The following is a 22,019-nucleotide window of genomic DNA, read 5'->3' on the forward strand; positions in this document are numbered from 1 at the left end:
AGTCTACGTCTCCCTGTTGGTAAGAGACGGAGGTTCCACAAGCCAGACAGACGTTCTCAGGCTTTTTTCCTCCGTTTCTCCGCTTCATCGTCTCCGAATTGCGTCACCATGGCGGACCCAGAAACTGAAGGCCTGCCAAGCACCTTCACCTCTTACATGGCGGAGGGCGAGCGGCTCTATCTGTGCGGGGAGTTCGCTAAAGCCGCCCATAGCTTCAGCAACGTGAGTCGCGCTCCGAACCTATCAGCCACCCATCACTGAGGTCCTGATGATTCCTGAACCACCCTATTGTTTCCATTATTCCACTGTTACTGATTGATGCACATCTGTGACAGATAAGCCCCTGTTTGGCCGTTTTCTACCAATTCCCACTTGCCTTCTGCCTGGTTGTTAGTAACCAACCTCTGTGTTAACACTGACCTCGTCTCCTACTTTTTTACTCAAATGTTTCGCGATTGGCCTCCTTCCTCAGTTTCCCGTAACTGGCTGGGAGAGTGGCTGGGACGCTGCTTGCAGAAGTGAAGTCTGGCACACGGTTGCTTCTGGAAGGTGGTCAGTGAATAACTAACATCGTAAAACTTTACTGTAGTATAAATAGCTTCACTCGACCCTAAGGGGATTGAGTGCTATTTTAAGATACCAGGCGTACTGTTAAGTGGCAAGCTTATGGGGGAGGTGCTGTTATTACGCCATTTTGTAGATGAGGAAACTGATATAGAAGTCGAGTCACACGCCCAAGATCACTGAACTAACGAGTGGCAGAGAAAGGATTCAAACTCAGGCACTCAGACTTCAGTGCTGAGGTGCTAACCACCATACTCTACTGTACTGTCTCCCAAATAAGCTTTTGTATGTTTTTATGACTGTTTCTTTTATAACAAATAGCCCGCTTGGTACAAATGGAGTGGTAGGATAGCCCTGTAACCAGTCCGAAGGCTCCCCCTAAAGTCAAGCTTCTCAACTGCTACCTAGAGTCTTTTGGCCCTTTGCATCACCAACCACATCCTAAAACCAAAAATAATTGATCGGATGGGCCAACAATTAAGTTCAGGGGCCCTGCCCCGCGCATTCTCCTCTTTCTGGATCCTGTTTCATCCTGGAGAAGCTCAGGTAGTGAGAAAAGAACATCCTGGGGGCCTATAGCTTTAGGTGAGAAGTGGGCTTTTCTAGGAAAGAAAGTAGCCGCTTCCTCTTCCTGGAAAAGTGGGAAGGTCTTAGACAGCGGCGGGTACCGTCTGATGCCTCAGGAAGGACAGTACACTGCAGACTATGGTAATGATCTTAAGAGAAGGGAGGACATGGGGAGGAGGGGAAGCATTCTGCTGCCACTTTAGGGCCAAAATCACAGTTTCCATTTTCTCGGTACTTTCATCTTAATCCCCTGAAATAGTGATTCATTCTCAAATAAGCTATGTAAGAAGAGAGGGCACGTGGGATGGATAACCAAGTTGCAGATTGTCTAAAGCCCATTCTGTTAGCCTCCAGAAGGCTTAGCCTCCGAATAGTATTTTGAATGTGTTGTGCAGCCATTTACGGGTTCATGGTTGAATTTTTATGCACCAAACACCCTATGATTCTGAGTGGACTGGAGGCATCCCAGACGCTAGGAGAAATTCCGAATATCCACGGGGTAGCATGTTCTCACGTCTCAACCAGTGGTTTCCACGATAGCTTGTGATTTCGCCTTGTTCCAGATGAGCCACATGCAGATAACCTAGTTGACTGAGCGGAGATCGGTGTGGTGCTGCTTTTAGTCTGGAAAGATCCAAAGACCTGTTTGCTGGCCTGTGGAGTCCCCTTGAAACTCTGGCAGGAGGGTTTGGGCTGCTGTGTCCCTTTCGGCTTCTTACCTCACCCTGCCTGGTGCCCGTTGATCTGAGTGGTTTCTTTCTCAGGCTCTTCACCTTCAGAATGGAGATAAGAACTGCTTGGTTGCCCGCTCCAAGTGCTTCCTCAGGATGGGAGAGCTGGAGAAATCCCTGGCAGACGCTGAGGCTTCACTCCAGGGCGACCCGACTTTCTGCAAGGTGACCGTAAGGGTGGGAGGACTCACTCTTTCTTCATCACTGCCACCGGCTGCAGCAGCCTCTGATTAGTACTGGTTGAAGAACCAGCCAGACTGCCTGGAGTTGATTGCCGTTTCCCTTCCTAGGTTACTTGCCTGGCTCTCTGCCCCTGTATCCCAACATTTATCCTCAAGCCAGGGACCCTTCTGTTCCACCACACCTGAGTCCTAGAAGGCCTCGTCTGCCCTCCTTGATTTGACTTGCTCTCATTTCAGGGGATTTTACAAAAGGCGGAGACCCTGTACACCATGGGAGACTTTGAATTTGCCTTGGTGTTCTATCATCGAGGCTACAAGCTGAGGCCTGATCGGGAATTCAGAGTTGGAATTCAGAAAGCCCAGGAAGCCATCAACAACTCAGTGGGAAGTGAGTGACCGTGAGGCCTCTGCCCTTATCCAGGAGGCTCCTGGAATCCTTAGGTTTGGGGGAAGGCCCGAGGTGCACTGGGTGGGCAGCCACCACCGGAAGGGCTACAGGGAGTCCCAAGCGTGGATCTGGCCGCTCATGATTTCCTTGAGGATTAGGAACTGTCCACTGGGAAGACCAGTCCCCCGATCCGCTGTACTGCAGTGTCTGGTTCTCTCCAAAGCCAGATGAGAAGCACCATTTTACTCACCCCAAGACAGACGAGTAGGGCTTCTTTTGGCCTGGTGTCATAGGGTAGAATGAGGTCCTGAGCCCAGCCTTCCCCGGTCCCTGGCTTCCTCCCTTACCTCATACGCACCAAGGGCTGGCTCTGCCCATCAGCTTAGTGGGGGTGGGGGTGGGTGGAGAGCTTGCCACTGTGGGCGGCAGAGTGTGGAAGTGGAGAGCACCCCTGGTGCCCAGGGCCTGCTGTGGCCTTAGGCTCGTGGGGGCTGCCTGACTCCTAGGAGAGTGTTGAACCATTTGCTTGCTAGCCAGCTTCCACCATCCTCCTGCCAAAGGCAACTATTTCCACATAAAATATGTGATAGATTGTGCCTGGGGGCTCGGCCGACCTGAGCCCCAGCTTTTGTCGTTGCAGGTCCTTCTTCTATTAAGCTGGAGAACAAAGGGGACCTGTCCTTCATAAGCAAGCAGGCGGAGGTAAGGGCCCTGGCTGCTCTGACATCATCTCCTTCGGAAGGCAGAGGCCACACGTGCCTGAGGAGCACAGGAAGTTCAGCTCGGTGCTCTGTGATGACTTAGAGGGGTGGGATGGGGCAGTGCTGGGAGGGAGGGGATATAGGTATACATAGAGCTGATTCACTTCACTGTGCTGCAGAAACTAACACAACACTGTAAAGCAATTATACTCCAATAAAAAAACAAGTCTTAACGGCCCTCGTGCCTGGGAGTGATGAGCTCCTGGCCAGTGCGGGCAGTCATGAGATTCTGCCCCAGCTCCTGAGGGGTTTTGGGAGTGTAGCTGTTCCTGGACCAGACACACTCCATGGTTCTCAGCCCACGGAGGTCCTGGAGGGAGCGGTCTGGGATCACAGGCTCAGGGGACCTTGGCTGGGTGCTCCAGGCTCCTTTCTCAGGCTCTGTTGGGTATTGCTCCGTATTCCCAGAGCGTGAAAGCCCAGCAGAAGCCTCATCCCGTGAGAAAGCTCGTACACCATCCCAAGAGAGAGTCCAAGCGGAAGGGCTCGCTCAAGAGCGAGAAGACCATCCGACAGCTCCTGGGCGAGCTCTACGTGGACAAGGAGTATCTGGAGAAGCTCTTGTTGGATGAAGGTTTCAGACACTTTTTTTGCAACAGGGAACTCGGGGCGAAGGAAATCTGGGGTGGATGCTTAACGTATAAGCCAGAGGCAGAGCCTTTCAAAGGATATTTGCCGACACGTTCCTCTGGAAAGGTTTTGCTACCATTCTCATTTTACAGATGAGGAAACTGAGGCGTAGGGAGGTTAAGTAACTCAGTGACACAGCTCTCGGATTTGAATCCAAGAAGTCCAGTTTCTGAACCAGAGCTCTTAAGTGCTATGGTACCCTGGGAGGGAACACCGAAGATTTACCACTGCGGTCCCCAAAGGGGTATCCCCTGAGCCTTCAGTCTGTACAGAGGGCAAAGGAATCCAGCTTGGAGGTGCTAGAAGGGAAATCCTAGGACCGTGGAACCATAATGTCCTAAAACCTCATCTTCTCTAATCCCTCCTTTTATTAGAGCCCGAATGGGGAGTAACTTGTCCAAGGTGACGAGCAAGCTAGTGGTGGAGTTGGCAGCAGAGCCCAGGCCTCCTAACCTCCAGTGCAGCACTCTTCCCACCACACCGTGCTGGCAGGGAGAGGAGATAGGATGGAGCCTATTTCCTCATTAGACATTCATTATATGACTGTCTCCTCTAAACATGGGTGGTGGGAGTGTTGCCATTAGCTATTGAGCCTGAGCAGGGATCACCCTTGAAGCCAATGCCTTTTCTCCAGAACTGACTTCCCAAGGTCCTGTGTAGGATTCCCGGCAGGTTGCGTCTCAGGGGCAGCTTCACTGCTGGCACAACTCCTCTGTAACAGGCCTGGATGCTTCCCTCCCTGCAGAGGAGCTTCCATGGAAGGAAGAGGTGGCCGGAGCATTACCCAAGTGGCCTTGCAGCTTTGCTCCCAGCTCTGACCTCTGGTTAGGCAGGTGGGCGGAGCTCGGGCATGCCCCTCCAGGTCCCGGCTTGCACTGTCACACTTGGCACCTGGGGACTTGCTTGTCACTGGCAACCTGGGCCAGGCTGTGCATTTCTACTTTGTCTTCTCTGAGGACACAGCTTGAAATAAGGGAGCCCCGAGGGCTGGGAGCTTTTCAGAAAGCTATCTACCAGCTGCTGCTTCTGCCAGCTCCTCATGTCTTGTCGTAAGGGGCCTATGCTCGAAGCCCTGTGCCATGAGAGTGCCTCAAGAAGGGGGCTGTGGCCTCGTCTGGACCCAGTTAGACCCACTGTCCCACCCATGTGCTCTTGCTTTCATTACTGTCCCCCAATTCCAGGGAGAGGTCCCCACAGGGAGACCCTTAGCCAAGAGGAGGTGACTCCCCTTAGACGCCTCCCCACACCCTTGCCCACAGACCTGATCAGAGGCACCATCAAGCATGGCCTGACCGTGGAGGACCTCATCATGACGGGCGTCAACTACCTGGACAGGCGCAGTGACTTTTGGAGGCAGCAGAAGCCCATCTACGCCAGGGAGCGGGACCGGAAACTGATGCAAGAGAAGCGGCTGGGGGACCGCAAGCGCCGGCCCTCACAGGCGGCCCGCTACATCCTCAAGAGCCTGGAGGACATTGACATGTGTGGGTGGTGTTCTCAGAAGGGCGGGCCTGTGGCCAGGTGGGGACAGAGCCGCACGGCAGCCAGAGCCCCTGGCTTCGCTGGCCTGTGGATGGAATCTGGAGGGGGAAGTGGGCTCCCCTGTCATCCGGGGGGGGGCGGGCTGCTCCCCGCTCCATATCGCCTCTCTCCCTTCCCAGTGCTGACCAGCGGCAGTGCTGAAGGCAGCCTTCAGAAAGCTGAAAAAGTGCTGAAGAAGGTTCTGGAATGGAACAAAGAGGAGGTGCCCAACAAGGACGAACTGATTGGAAACTTGCACAGCTGCATAGGGAACGCCCAGATGGAGCTGGGGCAGATGGTGGCAGCCCTGCAGAGCCACAGGAAGGACCTGGAGATCGCCAAGGAATAGTGAGTGCCTGCAAGGGCTTGGAAGGCCAAGCGGCCGAGGCCTGGGGCGGGGGCTACGTCTCGGCCTTTTGCCAGGGCTGCTGGTGGCTGAGCTCCCACTTTCTGCCCTGCGTGCCTGAGGTGGATTCCCCCAGAGGGAGGAGCCACCTACCCAGGACAAGGGCACGCCTAGACTGTCAGCTTTTTTTTGCCACAAAAGGAAGGTAGTGGCCCCAGACTCCAAGAAGCTCCCAGTGGTTTGGCTCTTAGGGATATTTTTATTTTTATGTCATCTCCACAAGCATTCATCAACTCCAGACATGCCAGATGTTGCTAGCATTGCGAACACAGCAGTGACCAGACACAAGGCTCATTTCCCCGCAGAGATAAAACAAAAAGTGACACAGCTAATAAATTGCAACTGTGATAAGTGTCATAAGGAAAAAGTACAGGACCCGGTGCTACGAAAAGTGTATTCCAGGAGGACTTGACTGGGTGTTGGGGACACACTTGGCTTGTGGGAGGGCCCGGAGGTAGGCAGGAGGGAGCTTAAGGCCGAGAGGAGACTGGACCAAGCAGGTAGGGGTTGGATCAAGCAGGGCCTCGGAAACCATGGCACTGACTAAGAGCTTGGGCTTCGAAGTTGTACCTCCCAGCTGTGGGGCCTTAGGCAGGCACTTAACTAACCTCTTGCAGCCTGGGTCTCCTCTGTCAAATGGACAAAACAGTAGCCCTTACCCGATAGGGTAGCAGGGAGGGCGACATGCAGAAGTTTACATGAAGATCTCAGAACAGCGCTGCGTATCCGTGATGACTACTGTGTTGGTTCTTGGGAACCAGCTCTTCCCGAGACTTGATGGCCCCTCTCAGGGGTACCATCGCTTTCTGGGCACCCTGGTTCTAATCTCTGGAGTCATTTGTGACCTTCTCTTGCCCGGTTCTACTCACCCCACTGTTCTGAGCCTCTCTCAGTCTCCCATCCTCCCATTTCTGTTTTAACTTTTGAAAAACTTATTTATTTATTTTGGCCACACTGGGTCTTAGTTGCAGCATGCGGGATCTCTTATTGTGGCACGCAGACTTCTTAGTTGTGGCATGCGGGGTCTAGTTCCCTGACCAGGGATTGAACCCGGGCCCCCTGCATTGGGAGCGCGGAGCCTTAGCCACTGGACCGCCAGGGGAGTCCCTCCCATCCTCCCACTTCCTCTCAGGTCAGCCCTCACCTCTCCCTGCCTCGAGCTGCTCCCACACGTCACCTCCAGAGACATGCTGATTTTCACCTGTCGACTGTCCTTCCACTGCTGACACACAGGCCTTGGGCCCTCACCTCCTGCAGGTTAAAAGCAAATGCCTTCACTTGGCACTCAGGGCCCTCTCGGAACCCACTTCTGCACAGCCCTCCAATGTCAGTCCACCCTTCTGGGCCAAACCGGATCTCCTGAACACGCCCGCCACCTGTGTTCTCCCCCTTGCTCGTCCGAGTCCTAGAAGCCGTCCGTCCGTTCCCAGCTCATTTCTCACCTGCCCTCACCGCGCTGAGCAGGAATCTCACATGTTGGCCATTCCAGGAGTAGAAAACAAGCAAACAACAACCAGCTTTGGAGACAGACCTGAATTTGATTCCTGCCTTTGGCACTTAGAAGCAGTGTGGATTTGATTCAGTTGCTGACCCTTTCAGTTTCCTCATCTCTAATGAAGGCATAATAATACCAACTCATGGGGATTTTGAGGATTAAATAAGTATATACAGTACTTTGGATCCAACGTTCTCCCGTGCCCTAAAGACATAAATCTTTACTTCTTGCCTCCCTTCTGAGCTCCGGACCTGCATATGCAACAGAGTCCAAGGCATTTCCACTTGGATGTCCCACAGGAGCCCCAAATTTAACATGTCCAAAGTGGAGCCCCTCATCGTCCTGCCAAATCTCTTGCTTCAGGGCCCCCTATCCGTGAAGATGGCACTGGTGGCCACTCAGTCCCCAGGAAGGAGCCAAGGTGGCTTCCCAGACAACTCCCTCCCCTCACCGCTCACACCAGCCCGCCATGGCCCATCCACGCCTCCTCCTGCCATCAAGAGAACATTCCCCGGACTTCCCTGGTGGTGCAGTGCTTAAGGATCTGCCTGCCAATGCAGGGGCCACAGGTTCGTGCCCTGGTCCGGGAAGATCCCACATGCCGCGGAGCAACTAAGCCCGTGCGCCACAACTACTGAGCCCACGCGCCACAACTACTGAAGCCTGTGTGCCTAGAGCCTGTGCTCCGCAACAAGAGAAGCCACAGCAATGAGAAACCCGCGCACCACGACGAAGAATAGCGCCCGCTCGCTGCAACTAGAGAAAGCCCGCGCACAGCAATGACCCAACGCAGCCAAAATAAATTAATTAATTAAAATAAAAATAAATTAAAAAAAAAAACATTCCCTTCTCTCTTTCCCTCCCACAGCTCAGTCCAGACCTTCCTCACTTCTTGCCTGTTTCCTCCGACCTGGGTTTCCTGCCGCCCAGCTGGCCCTTCTGTGCAAAACAAAGCCAGTGGTCGGGAGACAGTTCCAGCGCCCGGGTCTGCTCAGCTCAGACCGTCCTTCCTGACCTGACTTACCCTGACCTCGGTTGACCAGGCTCTCTCCGGGCCCTTGGGCATCCTGAGCCCTGGCCAGCACCTCTCGGCTCTGCTTCTGTTCAGCCTTCTCTTTTGCCAGCCCTTTCTTCATCAGCTCCCTCCTCCCCATCCTTCAAATTGTAAAGAAGTGGTTTTTTCTTGGGGGAAGCCCACCCTGTGCCCCAGAGTGACTTAGCAGCCCTCCTCTGTGCTCCGTCTCCACACGCCTACGTTTCTCGCCTGCCCTGCAGACCTTGGACTTTGCTACTCCCTTTCTCTTCCCAGCATCTGCCACGTAATGGGCATGTGATGCATGTGCGCTAACTGGCTGATGAAGCAAACAGAGGTGTTCCTTAAACAAGCTTAGTTCCTTTGCAACATCCACAAACGGGCCTCCAGTCTTTTTTTTTTTTTTTTTTCCTTGGGTGCGCTGGGTCTTAGTTGCAGCATGTGAGATCTTTTTAGTTGCGGCATGCATGCGGGATCTAGTTCCCCGACCAGGGATGGAACCCAGGTCCCCTGCATTGGGAGCGCTGGAGTCTTACCCGCTGGACCACCAGGGAAGTCCCGGGCCGCCAGTCTCACCCATGAGTCTCACCTGTGTGCCCCACGGGTGTCCTCAGTGGGATCAGCCCTGCCCCACCTCCAAAGCCCCACCATCCTTCCAGGCGCAGCTCAAATCCCGACTTGTCTGAGCAGCTTCTTCAGTGACCCCAGCCCTCAATTCCTTTCTCTGATTACTCTGTGGATGACTGGATGGCAGGCTTTCTCAGTCCCACTACTGTCAAAGATAACAGTACACATTATTGTTATGAACAAAGTAACGTATTTCAACTTGTCTATTCACACCGGAAAAGAGCACCCACTCTGGAAGGGGAGGCTGACATCAGAGCAGTAAACGTGGCCCAGAAGCCGAAGAGAGAGGAGCTGAGGGGGCCTCAGGGAGGAGGGAAGGAAAAGATGGGACAAGAGGGGTGACTCCCTAGGCAGAGGGACAGGGCAGGGGTGGAGGGCTGGGGGAACGGGCGGCTCGTGTGCTGGGCAGGGGGGCCAGGACCTGTGGGGAGTGAGGAGGGAGGACCTAGCCGGAAGGAGTGAGGGCCGATGAGGGCTTTGTTTTCACACCCATCCACGGCCTTGTGCTCGACCCAGAGCTGTGTGGTGCTAAGTCTCCCCACAGCCCTCAACACCACACTCCCCTCGCTTCCCTGGGGCCGCGTTGAGATGTGCCCCCCTGGCCCCTTTTCAATGTATTTACCTACACATTTATGTACACGTACACGTACATAGGATTTTTAAAACAGAAGTGACTCACTTATGTGGTTTTTTAAAAAAGAACGTGCCTTGGAAAGGAATGTCTCATTCTTCGAATAGCTTCATAGAAAGGTATTTCGGCACCCACAGTATGCACGTAGGTAACTGCATCCCTGCGGACAGACACTGAGGCTGTTCCCTTTTGCCTGCACACACAGAGCTTCGCTGAGACTGCAGACAGATGTGGGTATGTCCGCGGGTAGACGGATGGCTTGGTCAGGTTTGCATTTAAAAGGCAGCGCGGCCACGGTGGGGAGAGTAAATCAGAGCAGGGTTTCCTGGAAGACGAGGAAGTCTGCCACTGTGGGCCAGGGGCTGAGGGGCGAAGGGAAGAAGGGGAGCTTGCCTGAGAAGGGAGGGAGTCAGGGAGGGATGCTGGGGGAGGGGGCTGCGGTTGGGGGAGGGCTTTCTTGGTTTATTTGTTGGGAAGGAGGTATTTTTTAACAGATCCGAATGTTCATATGGTAATATGGTAATAGTAAAGAACCAGTGTAGGGGGGAGCGATTGCCTTTTCTTTATGGAAATACCTTTTTTTTTAAGGTGTAAATTTTTTTTTACTGAAGTATAGTTGATTTACAATGTTGTGTTAATTTCTGCTGTACAGCAGAGTGATTCAGTTATAAATATATATACATTCTTTTTCATATTATTTTCCACCTGATTTATCATAGGATATTGAATATAGTTCCCTGTGCTATACAGTAGGACCTTGTTGTTTATCCATTCTATACATAATAGTTCCCTCTGTTAACCCCAAACTCCCCCTCCATCCCTTCCCCCGCCATTTATGGAAATATATTCATCGCTTTTCTGATGACACGTGAATACTGAAAAAAAAATGTAGATTATGTGGATAAATTAAAAGTTTCCTTCATACTCTCATTTCCCTTGGGTAATCACTGTTAATAGTTAGATTTAGATTCTCCATTTCTTTTTAAAATGCCCGCTTTTTAATTTATTTACTTATTTTTTGGTGGTTTAAAACAACGCATTCATTCTCTTATAGTTCTGGGGGTTGGCTGTCTGAAGGCAGTTTCCCTGGCCATAATCAAGGTGTTGGTAGGGCCACACTCCTTCCAGAGGCTCTGGGGAGAATCTGTTTCCTTGCCTTTTCCAGCTTCTAGAGCTGCAGTTACTGCACTCCCGGGCTCGTGGCCCCTTCCTCCATCGTCAGAGCTTTGAGCACAGCTTCTGCTTCAGGCCCGCACATTCACTTTTAACACTTAATGGGGCAACGGACGTTGTATGTGCTCCCATAATCTGACTTTTTAACTTAATATATCAGGGACTTTTTTCGTACACAAAACATTGCACTGATTGAATTCAGATTGTTTCCACTGTTTATTACTACAAACAACACTCTATTGAGTGTCCTTGTTACATTATATTCTGGAGGTGAATTCCTAGAAGGGGAGTTGCTGGACCAAAGTGATATCTTTGCAAGCTGTTGCCTGTTTGCCCTCCGGAAAAGTCCCGATAATGTCCGTTCCCGGCCACAGGGCTCAAGAGGGCCTGGGTACCGCAGCCTTGCCAGCCTGGGCATCGTCCCTCCAACTGGCCCGTCTTTGCCTTCTTTTCAGTTTCCGTAGTGCCTAGAATGGCCTTGTCTTGCTTCTTCCCCACAGTGATCTTCCTGATGCCAAGTCCAGGGCCCTGGACAACATTGGCAGGGTTTTTGCCAGAGTTGGGAAATTCCAGCAAGCCATTGACACGTGAGTGACCCGGGACTGTCCCCTCCCTACTCTGGGGCCAGGACATCCCACCCTCCCACTGGACTCCCAGGCTGGGGCAGGATGTCAGGCAAAGAGGCATCAGAAGACCAGAGTTTGGCTCCTGGCTGTGCTCAGCGACCAGGGGCAAGCCACTTTGTAAACTCTGTGGCTCATCAGTTAAATTAATTAATAGAATAGAATCATTATTTTCTCCAAATTTCCCAGTGACAGGAGTCACTGAGGACACTTGTTAGGCATATGAATTCCTGGGCCTCTCCCCTGGAAATTCTCATTCTCCAGGTCTGGGTTAGAGCTCAGGAATCTGACTTTAACAAGTACTCCAGGTGACCCTTACTTTGGGCAAGTTCAGGACCAGGTGGACCATTGACTTCTGGGAGCCCTTCAGCGGTTATTCTGTCCCTCTGTGCAGTCACATGGGGTCACTGGGAATGGAGTCTGAGCTCTCCAGAGGGCTTAACTTCTGGACTTTCCATGTCCAGCCCTGGGGCTGGTGACCTGCTCCAGTGGGGTGACTCAGCCCCAGGGAGACTCGGGAGCGGGCTTGACCACACAGAGAGAAATTGTCCTTCAGGCCTTCGTGGTTTGACTGGAATAGACTTGATCACCAGAGCCTTCTGTTCCACGTCATATGGTTTCCCGAATGGCCCCTGGTGTCTAGCTGCCAAAAGACACAGGCCTGTGAGTGTTTACCTACCCACTTGTATCTTTTTTACATTAAAATACATATATTTCTTTTTAAATAAAAGTTTAATACATGTCAATCCCAATCTCCCAATTCATCACCCCCCCACCCCCGCCGCTTTCCCCCCTTGGTGTACATACGTTTGTTCTCTACATCTGTGACTCAATTTCTGCCCTGCAAACTAGTTCATCTGTACCATTTTTCTAGGTTCCACATATATGCATTAATATACGATATTTGTTTTTCTCTTTCTGATTTACTTCTCTCTGTATGACAGTCTCTAGATCCACCCATGTCTCTACAAATGACCCAATTTCGTTCCTTTTTATGGCTGAGTAATATTCCATTGTATATATGTACCACATCTTCTTTATCCATTCGTCTGTCAGTGGGCATTTAGGTTGCTTTCATGACCTGGCTATTGTAAATAGTGCAGCAATGAATGTTGGGGTGCATGTGTCTTTTTGAATTATGGTTTTCTCTGGGTATATGCCCAGTGGTGGGATTGCTGGGTCATATGGTAGTTCTATTTTTAGATTTTTAAGGAACCTCCATACTGTTCTCCATAGTTGCTGTATCAATTTACATTCCCACCAACAGTGCAAGAGGGTTCCCTTTTCTCCACACCCTCTCCAGCATTTGTTGTTGTAGATTTTCTGATGTTGCCCATTCTAACTGGTGTGAGGTGATACCTCATTGTAGTTTTGATTTGCATTTCTCTAATAATTAGTGATGTTGAGCAGCTTTTCATGTGCTTCTTGGCCATCTGTATGTCTTCTTTGGAGAAATGTCTGTTTAGGTCTTCTGCCCATTTTTGGATTGGGTTGTTTGTTTTTTTAATATTGAGCTGCATGAGCTGTTTAAATATTTTAGAGATTAATCCTTTGTCCGTTGATTCGTTTGCAAATATTTTCTCCCATTTTGAGGGTTGTCTTTTCGTCTTGTTTATGGTTTCCTATGCTGTGGAAAAGCTTTTAAGTTTCATTAGGTCCCATTTGTTTATTTTTGTTTTTATTTCCATTACTCCAGGAGGTGGATCAAAAAAGATCTTGCTGTGATTTATGTCAAAGAGTGTTCTTCCTGTGTTTTCCTCTGAGACTTTTATAGTGTCCAGTCTTACATTTAGGTCTCTAATCCATTTTGAGTTTATTTTTGTTTATGGTGTTAGGGAGTTTTCTAATTTCATTCTTTTACATGTAGCTGTCCAGTTTTCCCAGCACCACTTATTGAAGAGACTGTCTTTTCTCCATTGTATATCCTTGCCTCCTTTGTCATAGATTAGTTGACCATAGGTGCGTGGGTTTATCTCTGGGCTTTCTATCTTGTTCCATTGATCTATATTTCTGTTTTTGTGCCAGTACCATATTGTCTTGATTACTGTAGCTTTGTAGTATAGTCTGAAGTCAGGGAGTCTGATTCCTCCAGCTCCGTTTTTTTCCCTCAAGACTGCTTTGGCTATTCGGGGTCTTTTGTGTCTCCATACAAATTTTAAGATTTTTTGTTCTAGGTCTGTAAAAAATGCCATTGGTAATTTGATAGGATTGCGTGGAATCTGTAGATTGCTTTGGGTAGTATAGTCATTTTCACAATATTGATTCTTCCAATCCAAGAACATGGTATATCTCTCCATCTGTTGGTATCATCTTTAATTTCTTTCATCAGTGTCTTATAGTTTTCTGCATACAGGTCTTTTGTCTCCCTAGGTAGGTTTATTCCTAGATATTTTATTCCTTTTGTTGTAATGGTAAATGGGAGTGTTTCCTTATTTCTCTTTCAGATTTTTCATCATTAGTGTATAGGAATGCAAGAGATTTCTGTGCATTAATTTTGTATCCTGCTACTTTACCAAACTCATTGATTAGCTCTAGAAGTTTTCTGGTGACATCTTTAGGATTCTCTATGTATAGTGTCATGTCATCTGCAAACAGTGACAGTTTTACTTCTTCTTTTCCAATTTGTATTCATTTTATTTCTTTTTCTTCTCTGATTGCCGTGGCTAGGACTTCCAAAACTATGCTGAATAATAGTGGCGAGAGTGGACATCTTTGTCTTGTTCCTGATCTTAGAGGAAATGCTTTCCATTTTTCACCGTTGAGAATGATGTTTGCTGTGGGTTTGTTGTATATGGCCTTTATTATGTTGAGGTAGGTTCCCTCTGTGCCCACTCTCTGGAGACTTTTTATCATAAATGGGTGTTGCATTTTGTCAAAAGCTTTTTCTGCATCTATTGAGATGATCATATGGTTTTTATTCTTCAATTTGTTAATATGGTGTATCACATTGATTGATTTGCATATATTGAAGAATCCTTGCATCCCTGGGATAAATCATGGTGTATGATCCCTTTAATGTGTTGTTGGATTCTGTTTGCTAGTATTTTGTTGAGGATTTTTGCATCTATATTCATCAGTGATATTGGTCTGTAATTTTCTTTTTTTGTAGTATCTCTGGTTTTGGTATCAGGGTGATGGTGGCCTCATAGAATGAGTTTGGGAGTGTTCCTTCCTCTGCAATTTTTTGGAAGAGTTTGAGAAGGGGGTGGGTTTAGCTCTTCTCTAAATGTTTGATAGAATTCACCTGTGAAGCCATCTGGTCCTGGACTTTTGTTTGTTGGAAGATTTTTAATCACAGTTTCAATTTCATTACTTGTGATTGGTCTGTTCATATTTTCTATTTCTTCCTGGTTCAGTCTTGGAAGGTTATACCTTTCTAAGAATCTGTCCATTTCTTCCAGGTTGTCCATTTTATTGGCATAGAGTTGCTTGTAGTAGTCTCTTCGGATGCTTTGTATTTCTGTGGTGTTCGTTGTAACTTATCGTTTTTCATTTCTAATTTTATTGATTTGAGTCCTCTCCCTCTTTTTTTTTTTTTTTCTTTTTTTTTGCGGTACGCGGGCCTCTCACCGCTGCGGCCTCTCCCACCGCGGAGCACAGGCTCCGGACGCGCAGGCCCAGCGGCCATGGCTCCCGGGCGCAGCTGCCCCGTGGCATGTGGGATCCCCCCGGACCGGGGCACGAACCCGTGTCCCCTGCATCGGCAGGCAGACTCCCAACCACTGCGCCACCAGGGAAGCCCCTCTCCCTCTTTTTCTTGATGAGTCTAGCTAATGGTTTATCAATTTTGTTTATCTTCTCAAAGAACCAGCTTTTAGTTTTATTGATCTTTGCTATTGTTTTCTTTGTTTCTATTTCATTTATTTCTGCTCTGATCTTTATGATTTCTTTCCTTCTGCTAACTTTGGGTTTTGTTTCTTCTTCTTTCTCTAGTTCCTTTAGGTGTAAGGTTAGATTGTTTATTTGAGATTTTTCTTGTTTCTTGAGGTGGGCTTGTACAGCTATAAACTTCCCTCTTAGAACTGCTTTTCTGCATCCCATGGTTCAAGAGGGTGGAGTAGCCCGGCCTCCATAGGTTTTGGATCATCGTGTTTTCATTGTCATTTGTCTCTAGGTATTTTTTGATTTCCTCTTTAATTTCTTCAGTGATCTCTTGGTTATTTAGTAATGTATTGTTTAGCCTCCATGTGTTTGTGTTTTTTTACCTTTTTTTCCCTGTAATTGATTTCTAATCTCATAGTATTGTGGTCAGAAAGTATGCTTGATATGATTTCAATTTTCTTAAATTTACTGAGGCTTGATTTGTGACCCAAGATGTGATCTATCCTGGAGAATGTTCTGTGCGCACTTGAGAAGAAAGTGTAATCTGCTGTTTTTGGATGGCATGTCCTATAAATATCAATTAAATCTATCTGGTCTGTTGTGTCATTTAATGCTTGTGTTTCCTTATTACTTTTCTGTTTGGATGATCTGTCCATTGGTGTTAGTGAGGTGTTAAAGTCCCCCACTACTATTGTGTTATTGTCCATTTCCTCTTTTACAGCTGTTAGCAGTTGCCTTATGTATTGAGGTGTTCCTATGTTGGGCGCATATGTATTTATAATTGTTATATGTTCTTCTTGGATTGATCCCTTGATCATTAAATAGTGTCCTTTCTTGCCTCTTGTAACATTCTTTATTTTAAAGTCTATTTTATCTGATATGAGTATTGCTACTCCAGCTTTCTTCTGATTTCCATTTGCATGGAATATCTTTTTCCATCCCCTCACTTTCAGTCTGTATGTGTCCTTAGGTCTGAAGTGGGTCTCTTGTAGACAGCATATATATGGGTCTTGTTTTTGTATCCATTCAGCAAGCCTGTGTCTTTTGGTTGGAGCATTTAATCCATTCACGTTTAAGGTAATTATCAATATGCATGTTCCTATTACCATTTTCTTAATTGTTTGTTTTTGTAGGTCCTTTTCTTCTCTTGTGTTTCCCACTCAGAGAAGTTCCTTTAGCATTTGTTGTAGAGCTAGTTCGGTGATGCTGAATTCTCTTAGCTTTTGCTTGTCTGTAAAGCTTTTGTTTTCTCCATCGAATCTGAATGAGATCCTTGCTGGGTAGAGTAATCTTGGTTGTAGGTTCTTCCCTTTCATCACTTTAAGTATATCGTGCCACTCCCTTCTGGCTTTTAGAGTTTCTGCTGAGAAATCGGCTGTTAACCTTATGGGAGTTCACTTGTATGTTATTTGTCATTTTTCCCTTGCTGCTTTCAATAATTTTTCTTTGTCTTTAATTTTTGCCAGTTTGATTACTATGTGTCTCAGCGTGTTTCTCCTTGGGTTTATCCTGTATGGGACTCTGTGTGCTTCCTGGACTTGGGTGGCTATTTCCTTTCCTGTGCTAGGGAAGTTTTCGACTATAATCTCTTCAAATATTTTCTTAGGCCCTTTCTCTCTCTCTTCTCCTTCTGGGACCCCTATAATACAAATGTTGTTGCGTTTAATGTTGTCCCAGAGGTCTCTTAGGCTGTCTTCATTTCTTTTCATTCTTTTTTCTTTATTCTGTTCCACAGCAGTGAATTCCACCATTCTGTCCTCCAGGTCACTTATCCGTTCTTCTGCCTCAGTTATTCTGCTATTGATTCCTTCTAGTGTAGTTTTCATTTCAGTTATTGTATTGTTCATGTCTGTTTGTTTGTTATTTAATTCTTCTAGGTCTTTGTTAAACATTTCTTGCATCTTCTTGATCTTTGCCTCCATTCTTTTCCCGAGGTCCTGGATCATCTTCACTATCATTATTCTGAATTCTTTTTCTGGAAGTTTGCCTATCTCCACTTCATTTAGTTGTTTTTCTGGGGTTTTATCTTGTTCCTTCATCTGGTACATAGCTCCCTGCCTTTTCATCTTGTCTATCTTTCTGTCAATGTGGTTTTTGTTCCACAGGCTGCAGGATTGTAGTTCTTCTTGCTTCTGCTGTCTGCCCTCTGGTGGATGAGGCTATCTAAGAGGTTTGTGCAAGTTTCCTGATGGGAGGGACTGGTGGTGGGTAGATCTGGCTGTTGCTCTGGTGGGCAGAGCTCAGTAAAACTTCAATCCACTTGTCTGCTGATGGGTGGGGCTGGGTCCCCTCCCTGTTGGTTTTTTGGCCTGAGGCATCCCAACACTGGAGTCTACCCGGCTATCTGGTGGGGCTAATGGCGGACTCTGGGAGGGCTCATGCCAAGGAGTACTTCCCAGAATTTCTGCTGCCAGTGTCCTTGTCCTCACGGTGAGACAGAGCCACCCCCTGCCTCTGCAGGAGACCCTCCAACACTAGCAGGTAGGTCTGGTTCAGTCTCCCCTGGGGTCACTGCTCCTTCCCCTGGGTCCCGATGCAGACACTACTTTGTGTGTGCCCTCCAGGAGTGGAGTCTCTGTTTCCCCCAGTCCTGTCAAAGTCCTGCAATCAAATCCCACTAGCCTTCAAAGTCTGATTCTCTAGGAATTCCTCCTCCCGTTGCCAGACCCCCAGGTTGGGAAGCCTGACGTGGGGCTCAGAACCTTCACTCCAGTGGGTGGACTTCTGTGGTATAAGCGTTCTCCAGTTTGTGAGTCACCCACCCGGCAGTTATGGGATTTGATTTTATTGTGATTGCGCCCCTCCTACCGTCTCATTGTGGCTTCTCCTTTGTCTTTGGATGTGGGATATCCTCCTTGGTGAGTTCCAGTGTCTTCCTGTCGATGATTGTCCAGCAGCTAGTTGTGATTCTGGTGTTCTCACAAGAGGGAGTGAGAGCACGTCCTTCTACTCCACCCTCTTGAACCAATCGCTGTATCTTTTTATAATAAAACGTTTTATAGTATACGTGCTTAATGTTAAAATATTAATTTGGAAAATATAGAAAAGTAAAAGAAAAAGTCTTCAGTCCCACCACCCAAAGACAAGTACTAATTCTAATCCTGCTCTTACTTTTATTGATATTTTGTTTTTTCATTCCAGTCTTTTTTCTGTGTTGATTTTCTCTTACATGTGCTTAATAATATTCTTAAATGTTATTATGTTATTTCAAATCCTGTTTTACAAACATTATTTTCAACTCTTGTATCATCAAAGCCAGTCCCATAGATGTACCAAAATAACTTTGGTAGTTTAAAAATATGTTAATGCTTGTTAGCTCCACCCCCGTTTCTAAAAGGACTGGTAGTTGGAGAACAGTTTTTCTTCTGCCACCAGTAGGAAGCCCGGCCTCCTATGGCCGAGTGCAGGGCCTGAGCGGAAGGAGCCGACCCTGGTTCTTGTGTCCCCAGATGGGAGGAGAAGATCCCTCTGGCCAAAAGCACCCTGGAGAAGACCTGGCTGTTCCACGAGATTGGCCGCTGCTACTTGGAGCTGGACCAGGCCTGGCAGGCCCAGAATTATGGTGAGAAGTCCCTGCAGTGCGCCGAGGAAGAAGGGGACATCGAGTGGCAGCTGAACGCCGGTGTTCTGGTGGCACAGGCACAAGGTATGGGCCCCATGAGGACCACCCTACGTTTCCCATGTCAGGGCCGGGAATCCCGTGGCCTGAACTTACCATCCCAGTGTATCCCTGCGCTGAGAGTTCCGATTCTGAGAGTGGGGCTAAACCCCTGCATTTTGACCAGCGTATGTAGTGCCTAGTTTAAGCTAAGCTCAGTTAGGGCTTGGGAGCCCCTGAGAGCTGCCCTGCCCTTGAGGAAGTCATCTGCAGACCAGCACAGTGTCATGTGGTCATGAAAACAGCTCCACTCCTCTTGCCTCGGTAGCCTTTACGTGTGCCTTCTTGTACCTAATCACCATGCAAGCCAGGGATGGAGGCATCATTGTCCTCTTATAGTTGGGGAAACGGAAACTCCACGGGGTTCAGCAGATTGCCCCAGGTCACGTGAGGGAACTTTTTAGGGTGATGGAAAAGTTCTAAAATCGGGTTGTGCTGATCATTGCACAAGCCTATAAATTTACCCCAAATCATTGGACTGTATACTTTCGAACGGGTGCATTTTATACTAAGTGAATTACATCTCAATAAAGTTGTTAAAAAACAGCAAGGGGCAGGGGTGAGGAGGAACAGATGAAACAAGATTGGTGATATTTTGGTATTTTGAACAATTTTTAAATTTTATATTGGAGTATAGTTGATTTACAATGTTGTGTTAGTTTCAGGTGTACAGCCAAATGATTTAGTCACACGTATACATAGGTCTGTTCTTTTTTCAGATTCTTTTCCCATATAGGTTATTACAGAGCACTGAGTAGAGTTGCCTGTGCTGTGCAGTAGATCCTTGTTGCTTATCTATTTCATATGTAGTAGTGTGTATATGTTAATCCCAACCTCCTAATTTATCCTAATTTATCTCTCCCCCCAACCTTTCCCCTTTGGTAAGTTTGTTTTCTAAGTCTGTGAGTTAGTTTCTGTTTTGTAAATAAGTTTATGTGTATCTTTTTTCTTTCTGTGGGTTTTTTTTTTTTTTTTTTTTTTTTTGCGGTACACGGGGCTCTCACTGCTGTGGCCTCTCCCGTTGCGGAGCACAGGCTCTGGATGCGCAGGCTCAGCGGCCGTGGCTCACGGGCCCAGCCACTCCGCGGCACGTGGGACCTTCCCAGACCGGGGCACGAACCCGTGTTCCCTGCATCGGCAGGCGGACTCCCAACCACTGCGCCACCAGGGAAGCCCTATGTGTATCATTTTTTAAGCTTCCACATACAAGTGACGTCATATGATATTTGAAGCAGGGTGATGAGTAATGGGGGCTCGTGATACTATTCCTCCGACTTTTCTGTATATTTGAAATGTTTCATAATATGAACTTAAAAAACAAATAGCTTACAGTAATAAGCAAGCAGTGGAGCTCGGGCTTCTAATCGCTGTGCTGAGCTGCCCTGCTCCGGGCACACAGCTGACCCCAGAGAAGGAGGAAGCGTGATAGGTGCTCTGATCAGGGGCCTTACCACACATTCACTTATTCACATCACAGATGCTTACCTGGCACCTTCTAGGCACCAAAGCTGGGCATACAGTAGGGAGCAAAACTGGTAACTATCCTGCCCGCATGCCTGAGGAGTAACGTTTAAGCAGAAACATTAAGAATGCAAAGGCACCAGCTGTTCCAAGATCTGAAGCCAGAACTTTTCAGCCAAAGGGACCGCATTTAGGGAGGTGGGCAGGAGTCTGGCTGATTTAAGAAACTGAAGGAGATCAGTGTCAAGCTGCTGGGGGCCAGGAAAGTCTGGAGAGAGGAGGCTGGTGAGGGGCCAGATCCACAGGGCCTCCTGGGCCTCGTTACGTCTTGTAGATTCTTTCCTAAAAACATAGAGAAAACCACTTGAAAACTGTAAACTGGGGAAGACATGGTTACTGTGTCTTTTCCTAGAACTCTTTCCTGTTCCTGTGAGGACTTTTCTTTCTTTGTCTGTGCAGCAGGGCTTGCGCGATCCTAGTTCCGCAACCAGGGATTGAACCCAGACCCCAGCTGTGAAAGCACCCAGTCCTAACCACTGGAGGTCTTATTAGGCCCTGAGGGCCTTTGGAGAAACAGGCCACTTACTGCCGGTCTCAGTTTCCCCACTCTAGGGTGGAAAAATCCAATCGAGTGCAGCAGCCCGAGAGCCACTGGGTTGTAGAGGCAACACAGCCGAGCGGGCAGATCTTGGGCTCTGGGCCCTCCTGGCAAATGCCACCCTGTGCCTCAGTTTCGTCCTCTGTAAATAGGGATGATTATATCAATAGTAGGTACCTAGAGGGTTGGTGTGAAGAAATAAGGTAATACTTAGGCGTGTAAGCACTTAGAACTAGCATATAGCGAGCACTCCAGAAACACTCATTTCTTCCTTCCTGCCCTCTCGTCAGCTTCCCGTAAGTGTTTCTAACACAGATGAGAAACAATTACAATCCTTAGAAAAGTCGACTTATGGCTCAACGAAAATGTAAATATACATGTGTAGATTTGTGGATACACAGAGGGGGGAAAAGAAGAGGAAAAGGGCTCCCAGAATGAAGCTAACTCCAGGTTATAGATTCAGTTAAAAGGAACGGCCTTTACTGCGTCACTCCCGTAAGTGTTATGACTCCTGTTCCGACCTGCGGTGTCCGAATGACATCGACATTTATTCAGGGTGGTCTCTGAGGGATTACAGTGACTTTCCTTCTTTTCAAATGTGTATTTGAAAAAGAAATATGTATTGACCTCATTCACTGTGACTCCACAGGCTTTCAGAACTATATTAGAATTGCTTTTCAGATATAAGGCCTTTTGCCGTTTGACTTATGGACACAAGGCCCTTCTCTCCCCGGGGATCCCAAAGCAGTTCATGGGGAGGGGTGGATCTTGGGGTCCTCAGTGATAAGAGGAAGCAGTGGTGTGTAAAGAAAGTGGAGTGTGGTGTTCCCAGACCCTGGCAGGTGAGCACTTTTCTCCGTCCTTCCTGAAATTAACCTCTTTTCAAGGGCAGTCAATCAGTCCATAGGCCGTCATCCCTGGCCCAGCACTAACCTGTCCGGTGAGTGAGCTCGGGGGAGCTGCCTCCTCTCTGGGTTCGGATTGTACCAGCGTGGGCATTGATGTCCCAGCCGCTGGCCCACGAGTCACAGCCAGCCCATCCAGATGTGTTTGGTCTCCACAGTGTTCTTAACAAATTTGAGTGAACATTAAAAAAAAAAAAAAAAAAGATCTTTTCTGGAACAATCTAAAGGTGGGGCAAGATGGAG

The 22,019-nt window shown here is 48.1% G+C and overlaps 1 protein-coding gene and 1 long non-coding RNA gene across 3 annotated transcripts in view; one reads left to right on the top strand and one right to left on the bottom strand.

Annotated features, from left to right (window-relative positions):
- The window catches only part of ODAD4 (outer dynein arm docking complex subunit 4), a 27,491-nt gene continuing 5,472 nt past the window's right edge, over positions 1-22,019 (top strand). For both annotated transcript variants that reach the window (XM_019939390.3, XM_073797642.1), the window contains exons 1-9: positions 1-222; positions 1,896-2,027; positions 2,282-2,432; positions 3,073-3,134; positions 3,602-3,767; positions 5,083-5,307; positions 5,485-5,692; positions 11,210-11,296; positions 18,604-18,800. In XM_019939390.3, coding sequence (XP_019794949.2) covers positions 109-222; positions 1,896-2,027; positions 2,282-2,432; positions 3,073-3,134; positions 3,602-3,767; positions 5,083-5,307; positions 5,485-5,692; positions 11,210-11,296; positions 18,604-18,800 — 1,342 coding nt within the window. In that variant the 5' untranslated portion in view covers positions 1-108. The remainder of the gene's footprint in view (positions 223-1,895; positions 2,028-2,281; positions 2,433-3,072; positions 3,135-3,601; positions 3,768-5,082; positions 5,308-5,484; positions 5,693-11,209; positions 11,297-18,603; positions 18,801-22,019) is intronic.
- Positions 19,370-22,019, bottom strand: part of LOC141277351 (uncharacterized) — a 9,449-nt gene continuing 6,799 nt past the window's right edge. The window contains exons 2-3 of the long non-coding RNA XR_012328598.1: positions 21,805-21,938; positions 19,370-20,615 (exon numbers count right to left, since the gene is read on the bottom strand). This is a non-coding gene — a long non-coding RNA (uncharacterized lncRNA). The remainder of the gene's footprint in view (positions 20,616-21,804; positions 21,939-22,019) is intronic.

This window comes from Tursiops truncatus, chromosome 20, assembly GCF_011762595.2.
Source record: "Tursiops truncatus isolate mTurTru1 chromosome 20, mTurTru1.mat.Y, whole genome shotgun sequence".
NCBI classification, from domain to species: Eukaryota; Metazoa; Chordata; class Mammalia; order Artiodactyla; family Delphinidae; genus Tursiops; species Tursiops truncatus.